The sequence below is a fragment of the Sinocyclocheilus anshuiensis genome, unplaced genomic scaffold (genome assembly GCF_001515605.1).
Source record: "Sinocyclocheilus anshuiensis isolate Anshui unplaced genomic scaffold, SAMN03320099.WGS_v1.1 scaffold841, whole genome shotgun sequence".
Taxonomy (NCBI): Eukaryota; Metazoa; Chordata; class Actinopteri; order Cypriniformes; family Cyprinidae; genus Sinocyclocheilus; species Sinocyclocheilus anshuiensis.
Window position 1 is genome coordinate 118,603 of NW_015557108.1, and position 10,000 is coordinate 128,602.

The window sequence follows — 10,000 nt, forward strand, 5'->3', positions numbered from 1 at the left end:
TCTCTCTCTCTCTCACACACACACACACACACACACACACACACACACACACACACACAAACAAACACTCTCTCTCTCACACACACACACTCACACACGTAAACACACACACTCGTGTGTCTGATCTGGTGTCTGTGTTGGTTCAGGGTTGCCGCTCAGATGCCGACGGTGCACTATGAGATGCCGAGTGGCTACAGCACAGATTACGGAGCCGAGAGGTTACGGATCCCCGAGGGCCTGTTCGATCCGTCCAATGTGAAGGTGAAGTCTAGATCATATCTGTTTCAGTGCATCCAGATCAGCGCTTCTCAACCAGGAGCCCAGGGCCAGGAGATGAGCTCAAATGAGAAAAACAAGCTGAAAATCAAGGCATACCTTATTTGAGTTAATTCCCTGAACAAATGTCATTTCATTTAATCAGGATTCACACAGTCTTGGAAATCTGTGATTTCTAGACCTGTCACAAAATCTTATAAAGTCATGAAAATTAATCAAATCTACAGAAGTTTTGGAAATGAATGAAATTTTGAAAAATTATGGAAATTAATCAAATCTACACAAGTTATGAAAATGAATATAGTCTGGAAAAGATATGGAAATTAATCAAATATAAATAAGTGATGGAAATACCAAAATTCTTGAAACGTTATAGAAATGAATAAAATCTGGAAATGTTAAGGACATGAATAAAATCTTGAAAAGTTATAGAGACGGAAAATCTAGAAAAGATATTAATTTAATAAAATCTTGAAAAGTTATGGAAATTGATAAAATCTAAAGAGGAAATTGAAATGAAGTCGTAAAGTTATGGAAACTAATAAAATACTGAACAGTCATGAAAATGATTAACATTTTCTGAAAAGTCATGTAAATTAATACATTTAAAACATTTTTTTAAAATCAATACAAATCTTTTGAACAAGTAATAGAAATGATTTTCAAGTTATATGAAGCTATAAAACACTTTCTATAGAGTAGAAAGTGCTGTTTGTGGGTACAAATAAATAAAATAACCCTGTGATCACAAACAACTAGATAAGTCATGCAAATTCATTGGTAATAATAGTGTAAAATACTTATAATTATTTATAATTATTTGAATATACTGCCATATAATTATTTTAATGATCTCATCTTCTCAGGGTCTGTCCGGTAACACCATGCTGGGCGTCGGACACGTGGTCACTACCAGCATCGGCATGTGTGACATCGACATCCGGCCGGTAAGAGAGAGAAAACGTTTCTGTTAGCCTATGTTGTGTACAGAATGTCAACATGCAGAGCACTGAAGCATTAGGACCACTGATGTTCTGCTCTCTCTACGAGTGTGTCATATGTGTGTGTGTGTGTGTTGAGGGTCTGTATGGCAGCGTGATTGTGACCGGAGGAAACACACTCCTGCAGGGCTTCACGGAGAGACTCAACAGAGAACTGTCTCAGAAAGCACCGCCAGTGAGTCCTGATCCCTGTCTGATCTCAGTCTGATTTCAGTCTGTTCTCTTTCTGATATCAGTCTAATCTCTGTCTGATCCCAGTCTGATCTCCTTCCAATCTCTGTCTGATTTCTATCTGATCTCAATCTGATCCCTGTCTGATCTCAGTCTAATCTCTGTCTGATCTCCTTCCAATCTATTTCTGACTTCTATCTGATCTCAATCTGATCCATGTCTGATCTCAGTCTAATCCCTGTCTCATCTTCATCTGATCTCAGTCTGATCCCCGTCTCATCTTCATCCGATCTCAGTCTAATCCCCGTCTCATCTTCATCTCTCATCTTCATCCGATCTCAGTCTGATCCCCGTCTCATCTTCATCCGATCTCAGTCTGATCCCCGTCTCATCTTCATCCGATCTCAGTCTGATCCCCGTCTCATCTTCATCCGATCTCAGTCTAATCCCTGTCTCATCTTCATCTGATCTCAGTCTGATCCCCGTCTCATCTTCATCCGATCTCAGTCTGATCCCCGTCTCATCTTCATTTGATCTCAGTCTGATCTCCTCACTCCTCACTAGCTCCTGCTGTCTGTGTTTCAGAGCATGAGACTGAAGCTGATCGCCAGCAACAGCTCCATCGAGAGGAGATTCAGCTCCTGGATCGGAGGATCAATCCTTGCATCACTGGTGAGAAACACAACAGCTGTTTTAACACATACTGCATCGCAAAACTCTATTATATTATATATTATTGAAAAATATATAACTGACCTGATGTGTTCGTCCTCAGGGAACCTTCCAGCAGATGTGGATCTCAAAGCAGGAGTATGATGAGGGAGGAAAACAGAGCGTGGAGAGAAAATGCCCCTAAGCGCGCACACACACACACACACACACACACACAGAGACACATACAAAACACACAGACCCCTCAAACACACAGACACACACACACACTCCTTAAACACAAATACACACGGTCTCTTTCTCTCCCACTGTCATATGACATGCGTTTCATGCTGAATTATGTTTCTGTACAAACTACATTTCACTGATCTGCATACAGTATTTACAGTAACTCAGAGTGTCACGTTCTCTGTCAGAAGCCCAATAAACTGAGAAATATCATCATGAGTTCAGGAAGCTTCGTTCATGTGCAACACATTAGCAGAAAACATTTGTATATTTATTCATTTTATTTAATTTAAAATTTTTAATTTTAAATGTATTTTAAAACAGTAAGGCCTGGTTTCACAGACAGGGCTTAGACTAAGCCAGGATTAGGCCATAGCTCAGTTAGGACATTGAAGTAATTTTTATTAACGTGCCTTAGAAAAAAAAAACATTACTGGTGTGCATCTCGAGACAAAACAAAGGCACCGATATATTTTAAGATCAGTCAGTGTGAGTTTCTTTCAGTTGAAACAGCTCAGAATTATTTTAGTTGGGAACTAAGCTTAAGCCTTGTCTGTGAAACCCAGGGTGAATAAATTCTCATTGTATTTAAGCTGTTAAAACACTATGAACTGCATCAAATGGTAACTTTAATATTTCTGAGCCTGCAGCACAAAAGCAGTGTTAAGTCGCTGGGGTATATTTGTAGCAATAGCCAACAATACATTGTATGGGTCAAAATTATACATTTTTCTTTTATGCCAAAAATCATTAGGATATTAAGTAAAGATCATGTTCCATGAAGATATTTTGTAAATCTCCTACCGTAAATATATCAAAACTTAATGTTTGATTAGTAATATGCATTGCTAAGAACTTCATTTGGACAACTTTAAAGATGATTTTCTCAATATTTAGATTTTTTTGCACCCTCAGATTCCAGATTTTCAAATATTGTCCTATCCTAACAAACCATACGTCAATGGAAAGCTTATTTATTCAGCTTTCAGATGTTGCATAAATCTCAATTTCTAAAAAATTGACACTTGTGACTGGTTTTGTGCTCCAGGGTCACATATAGTATTCGATATACACGAAATGATGGTTACATGGTAAATGTAAGTAACCACCCCCAGTATGATGTCTGTTATATCATATCATATATCATATATATCGCCATGGTACATGTGTAGAAACAGTTTCTCCTGCGTGAAACGTCATCGGGGACGCACAGACGTCACTCTCGGTGCTGGCCTTGACATGACGCCCGGCGCTGACGTCGCGGGAGCGCGCACGGGAGATAAGTGACGTTTAAATGCGGCATGCGCGCGAGAGGACCGGAGTCAGCGCGCGCTCTCACGGTAACAGCAGCTCACGAGGAAACGCTTCGATTCGGCTTTTTATGCTTTAATGTAAGTTTCAAGAGCAGGTAAAGTACACTATTCGAATATTAATAACATTAAAGATTTATTAAGAATTTGTTATAATTTTAAATGAGTGACAAAACCAGTCATAAGGGTAAATTTTATGATTTATGCATCATCTGAAAGCTGAATAAATAATCTTTCCATTGATGTATGGTTTGTTAGGATAGGACAATATTTGGTTGAGATACAACTATTTGAAAATCTGGAATCTGAGGGTGCAAAAAAATCTAAATATTGAGAAAATCATCTTTAAAGTTGTTCAAATGAAGTTCTTAGCAATGCATATTACTAATCAAAAATTAAGTTTTGATATATTTACAGTAGGACATTTACAAAATATCTTCATGGAACATGATCTTTACTTAATATCCTAATGATTTTTGGCATTAATGTAAAATGTATAATTTTGACCCATACAATGTATTGTTGGCTATTGCTACAAATATACCCCAGCGACTTCAGACTGCTTTTGTGCTCCAGGAACACTTATATAACCTTCACGTCGTTCCAAACCTGACTTTCTTCCTTCCATAGGATTGTCTGAATTTTTGGGTGAACTATTCCTTTAAGTTCAGTTAATACTATAGTAGGATATTAAAATAATCGACTTTGTAATAATGATTTAAACACTACTGAATGAAATCGCTGTAGTTTGACTAATGTCGTAGTATGGTGACCTGAGGGTGGTTTTGTGTCTTTGAACAGGAAGTTGATGTTATTCTGCGATCTGATTGGATGGGTCTCACACTGTGCTGCTTGCTGAAGAACGGCGGTCCTATAAAACACCATAAATCCCGATCAGCATTCTGTCCGTTTTCTGTAGCCCCGCCCATCCGCCTGGCGGTGCTTTTAGACACGCCCCCCGTCGCCCCTGGAAACCCGCGGTCGCAGTGGAGCCCCACCTACCTGTCGCCCAATCTGAAGGTGTGTCCGTCGGGTGGGCGTGTCTCTCGCGCCCGTGTGGAGCAGAGCAGTGATGCGGTCCGTGGCGTGGTCGGCACGGCGACGGGGCTCCATATATGGGAGGTGCTGTGGGAGGAGCAACAGAGAGGAAGCCACGCCCTACTGGGTGTGTCCACACACAAATGCACCCTTCAGGCCTCGGGCTACACGGCGGTAATAGGAGGAGACTCGTGTTCCTGGGGCTGGGATCTCTCGACCAATCAGCTTTGGCATGATGGGAGGGCGGGGAGGCGGTACCCTGGGGGCGGAGCCAGGGGCATCTTAAGTGTTCCAGATCGTGTGTTAGTGGTGGTGGACGCAGACGCAGGGACGCTGGGATACGTGGTGGACGACTGCTATCTGGGCGTCGCCTTCCAGGACCTCCCCAAAGGGGCGGAGCTTTTCCCTGCGGTGAGCTGCGTTTGGGGAGGAGCTCAAATCTGCATACGCTACCTGTGTGGCATGACACGTGAGTGTGACATCATCACATGTCCGACACCAATGATGTCACATCACAAAGTGATATAAAAAATAATTTGATCATATTTGAAAAATTATTACAAATAATTAAAAACAGTAAAGTAACACTAGTGTGTGAGGTTAATACTCAGTTTAACATCAAGCTTACTGAACTTAAATCCACAAGTAAAAATCATTATCATGCTTAAGTTTTTATAGTGTTTTATATCATGTGTGCTGGAAGCACAGACCAACTTTAAACATGATACCATTTTTCCGTACGTTTCGAATACTCCGTCATTAAGCTCATCACGTTTTTGAGTTTCTCAGCTTCTGAGTTTTTACAGTTATGTTTTATAATTAGAGCTCGATGGAGGACAAAAATACACAGCACACACAAAAAACAAGATATTTTTATCCACGCATTTTTCAGCGTTACATGAAATATACAGTTAGTGCTGTTAACATGAATGCATTAACACAATCGTTTGACATTCTGTGTGATTTTTGAGCATACTGTATATTTATATATAAATATCAAATCCAACACTAACTTTCCTTAAAGAGACACTAACAGAACATAAGCTAAATATTCAAACTAATGGACAGCCGTAATAAATATCTGATGCACAGTGCATTCTGGGCTAGCTTCACCAGCGCTGGTGTGTTCTGATCATCACTGACTGTGTTTCTCAGGAGACCCACCTGCTCTGGAGGCTCTGAGCCGGTTATCTGTGCGGAGGGCCCTCGGAGGGGCCGGGCCCCGGAGCCGGACGCTGTCCTTCCCGTCTGCTCTACAGCGCCTCCTGCTGGACTCACACAGCACAAACACTGCAGAGGAAGAGCAGTGACACTGCACATCACAACACAGCTTTACTGTCTTTACTTAAAGCTTTTTTTCATTTGGGTGTTTTTCTAATTTATGTTAAAATTGCAGATGTGTTCAGAGTATGTATGTGTATATATATGTGTGACCCTGGAGTACAAAAGCAGTGTTAAGTCGCTGGGGTATATTTGTAGCAATAGCCAACAATACATTGTATGGGTCAAAATTATACATTTTTCTTTTATGCCAAAAATCATTAGGATATTAAGTAAAGATCATGTTCCATGAAGATATTTTGTAAATGTCCTACCGTAAATATATCAAAACTTAATTTTTGGTTAGTAATATGCATTGCTAAGAACTTAATTTGAACAACTTTAAAGATGATTTTCTCAATATTTAGATTTTTTTGCACCCTCAGATTCCAGATTTTCAAATATTGTCCGATCCTAACAAACCATACATCAATGGAAACCTTATTTATCCAGCTTATATATATATGCATACATTTATAACTGAGGAAGTCCAGTTTTTTATTTCATATATATTTCCATTGTTAAACAAATCTTCAAAAACTTAAAAAATAATTTTGTCTTAAGAATTTAATAAATTTGTTTTATATTATTTTGCCTCTAATATAATGTATATTTTAATATATAAAATGATATATCTTTTTGCAACATTTACATTTAGTCATTTAGCAGATGCTTTTACCCAAAGCGACTTCGTTCCAAACGAGGACATTCAGTTATTTCCGTTTATCTCTGTGAAGCTGCTTTGAAATAATATGTATTGAATAAAAGCTGTATTTTAATAAATGTGACTTGACTAGAAAGTAATATGAGTTCCAGAAGAATGCTTTACTGATATAACCGTCCATCTGGAGAATCACGCCTTTCATTATGAAGAATATCATCATGCGAGGCTGAATCTCATGAATAATCAGGATAAAATAATTGCACACTGCAAAAAAAAAGACATAATGGTCTTTCTTTATGCAGCATCTGTGTTTGATGAATCAATCAATCAGTCAGTATGAATGCATGAGTGTCACCTGATCAGATCCAGCGACTGACGTCAGTTCAGGTCCTCAGCAGCATCAGACACACTCGTCTAGATCAGTCGCTCACTGAGGAGAAACCCACAGACTCACACTGCGCAGTGTATGTTCCAGCAGTGCATGTGCTGTGTAAAACACACACTCAAACGTCAAAGAAAAACACTTAAGACGCTCCTTAGACATCTGAGAGTTTATTTCAAATATAATAAAGCACATGAATAAGTGAGTAAAATGAGGTCATCTCCAGACTCTCTGAGGTCCTCCTCTGCGGCTCGCTGATCTTCTGCTCGGGACGCTTCGAGACGACACACACGCCTGAAACACACACACAAACAGTGCTTTATTATTAAAACAAAACCGTACTCAACCTGTACCACACTATAAATGAATAACAAATATTACCATTGAATGTTCTATAGTGATCATTAAATTTAGTTCATAGTTCATTAACTAATGTTAACACATTAATATATTAGCAGAAGTTGACTAAACTAAACTCTTTTTTGAGTCACTTGTCGCCACCTGCTGGCGTTACGTTGTAATTGATGCAGTCTTTATTTGAAGCTTCAAGTCACCTGCAAAAAAGTGATTTCATCTATTATGATAGCTACAGTAGACAAGAGTTTATATCTGAACTACATATAAACTTTTATCCCAGTGCTTCTGTAATTATCTGAATGTTTGTGACGGGTAACGATACGACTGCTTGTGAAGCCGTTTCATCCCTTTAGGCCTACATTAACAGCTCTCTTGGGCTCAGCCGCAGCGTGAACGCAGATTTTAATGTTACAGTGTGTTACAATGCATTACAATGTGACCGTTTCATAGTCGATGTTTTAAATCCGCATTTGAAGTGCACAGAATCGCGTGTCAAAACAAACAGCAGAGATGTCAGTGATTCGCCTCTAGAGGCCGCTCTCGCTCTGTATAATAACAGCGGATCTTCTCAGACGCTCCAGCAATAGATGCAACCCGGAAAACTATCAGCTTTTTATGAATTTATGGATTTAACTATGGATTTTTGCAGATAGCCGATAGTTCTAGCAAAACAGTGTTCATTTAGTTATTCATAATTTTTGTCAATTACGATGATGAAATAAAAACTCTTTTTGAATGAGACAAACAATGACGAAAATTGTTCATATTGACATTTTCGTCAACGAATAAAAACGAGACGAAAATGTTACGGAGGGACAATTGCACAGAGATCCAGTCTGAATGAACTAGGGCTGTCAAAATGGCTGAAAAACTCAATTCGAATTTCGTACTAAAATATGATCAATATTTGAATTATATTCGAATTTAAAAGGCATAATTTCAGTTAGGGGGGAAAAAAGCTTTTGGCTTCTCTCCTGAGGCCACAAGAGGGCGCACCGAGCAAAATATTACTAATGCACGTTTCTTCAAAGTGCATAATGTTTAAAATAATGTTAATAAACCATATATAATTAAGTTGCTTAACAATTAGAAACAAAACAGCATCATGTATGTACGTATAGTTTAATACAAAGAACCGAAAACCAATCACAAAGAGTACTTTCTTCATTTAAAAATATGATGCAGTGGATGCAGAAAAACCACCATAAAGTCTCCAGACATGTTTTTTAAAAGTTGAACTTGCATTAATTTTGCATAGCTTTCTAAACATGCCGCTCTTCAGTGTAACGCTGATAGATGTCCCTCTAGAAAATGTGATAAATATGTGTTCTGTGTGAATGGCTTGGTTTCAGTTTTGACGTAACGTCTTCTCCACATTGATGTTCTCTTTTTTCCGCAGTATTTTGAATGAATAGCGGAGCAGCGCTGCATCTAGTGGCTTCAACTGGATAGACTAACAAAAGCATTCAAATACAGCGACACCTACATCGTAATCGCATCTCGTGGATCAATTTAATTTTAATATAAAGGCATGTTATGTGTGTTTATATTGCATGTTCAAACCTTAATATCATTCATATTACTATGTAAATAGATGTTTTCTCTGGGAACATATAATGAGTTTGGACATTTTAGAGAAAAGTTTAATAAATGCATTACACTGTAACTAAACCCATTAGATTTTAATCATCTGAATTTGTTTTAGTCTTAGTCTAGTTTTAGTCGACTAAAAATCATAAGACTTTAGTCGACTAAATCGACTAAAACTAGACTAAGACTAAAACAAATTCAGATAACTAAAATATGACTAATGGCATTTTAGTCCAAAGACTAAGACTAAAACTAAATCAAAACCATCGGTCCAAATTAAGACTGCAGCAAAAGCGATACATCGGTGGACCTCTAGCCGTGACGGTCACATGACTCCACGTAAACACTAGCAAAGCGGATCACCTCTGGTTTGTCATGCTGATCTGGTTTCTGCTCCAGGTTTGATCTCGGCTCGCTCATGTGACGCTCAGGCTCATGTTTAAGCTCTCTGATTGGCTCGTCCACAGGGTCGCCGGGGGAGCGTTCCAGCAGCTAATGCGACACACAGGAAGGAGCGTGAGTGTGTGTGTGTGAGAAAGAGTGAGTGTGTGTGTGTGAGAGAGCGAGAGTGTGTGTGTGTGTCTGAGAGTGTGTGTGTGCGCGCGTGTGTGTGTGTGTGTGTGTGAGAGAGAGAGAGAGAGAGAGTGTGTGTGTGTGTGTGTGTGTGTGAGCATGTGTGTGTGAGTGTGTGTGTGTGTGAGAGAGAGAGAGAGAGAGAGTGTGTGTGTGTGTGTGTGTGTGTGAGCATGTGTGTGTGAGTGTGTGTGTGTGTGAGAGAGAGAGAGAGAGAGAGTGTGTGTGTGTGTGTGTGTGTGTGAGCATGTGTGTGTGAGTGTGTGTGTGTGTGAGAGAGAGAGAGAGAGAGAGTGTGTGTGTGTGTGTGTGTGTGTGAGCATGTGTGTGTGAGTGTGTGTGTGTGTGAGAGAGAGAGAGAGAGAGAGTGTGTGTGTGTGTGTGTGTGTGTGAGCATGTGTGTGTGAGTGTGTGTGTG

General features: G+C 39.4%; 3 protein-coding genes across 10 annotated transcripts in view; 2 read left to right on the plus strand and 1 right to left on the minus strand.

Moving 5' to 3' along the window:
• The window catches only part of actl6b (actin-like 6B), an 11,825-nt gene extending 9,494 nt beyond the window's left edge, over positions 1-2,331 (plus strand). For all 3 annotated transcript variants that reach the window (XM_016472672.1, XM_016472674.1, XM_016472673.1), the window contains 5 exons: positions 147-261; positions 1,143-1,223; positions 1,357-1,452; positions 2,034-2,120; positions 2,224-2,331. In XM_016472672.1, the coding sequence (XP_016328158.1) occupies positions 147-261; positions 1,143-1,223; positions 1,357-1,452; positions 2,034-2,120; positions 2,224-2,304 (460 nt within the window). In that variant the 3' untranslated portion in view covers positions 2,305-2,331. The remainder of the gene's footprint in view (positions 1-146; positions 262-1,142; positions 1,224-1,356; positions 1,453-2,033; positions 2,121-2,223) is intronic.
• A 1,367-nt stretch (positions 2,332-3,698) lies between these two features.
• Positions 3,699-6,085, plus strand: LOC107677674 (SPRY domain-containing SOCS box protein 2). The gene is made up of 3 exons (XM_016472675.1): positions 3,699-3,739; positions 4,460-5,165; positions 5,852-6,085. Exons 2-3 carry the CDS (start codon positions 4,490-4,492, stop codon positions 6,004-6,006), a joined length of 831 nt encoding a protein of 276 aa, XP_016328161.1. The 5' UTR covers positions 3,699-3,739; positions 4,460-4,489; the 3' UTR covers positions 6,007-6,085.
• A 1,142-nt stretch (positions 6,086-7,227) lies between these two features.
• The window catches only part of cntrob (centrobin, centrosomal BRCA2 interacting protein), a 30,176-nt gene continuing 27,403 nt past the window's right edge, over positions 7,228-10,000 (minus strand). For all 6 annotated transcript variants that reach the window (XM_016472669.1, XM_016472670.1, XM_016472666.1 and 3 more), the window contains 2 exons: positions 9,373-9,501; positions 7,228-7,356 (listed from right to left, as the gene is read on the minus strand). In XM_016472669.1, the coding sequence (XP_016328155.1) occupies positions 7,279-7,356; positions 9,373-9,501 (207 nt within the window). In that variant the 3' untranslated portion in view covers positions 7,228-7,278. The remainder of the gene's footprint in view (positions 7,357-9,372; positions 9,502-10,000) is intronic.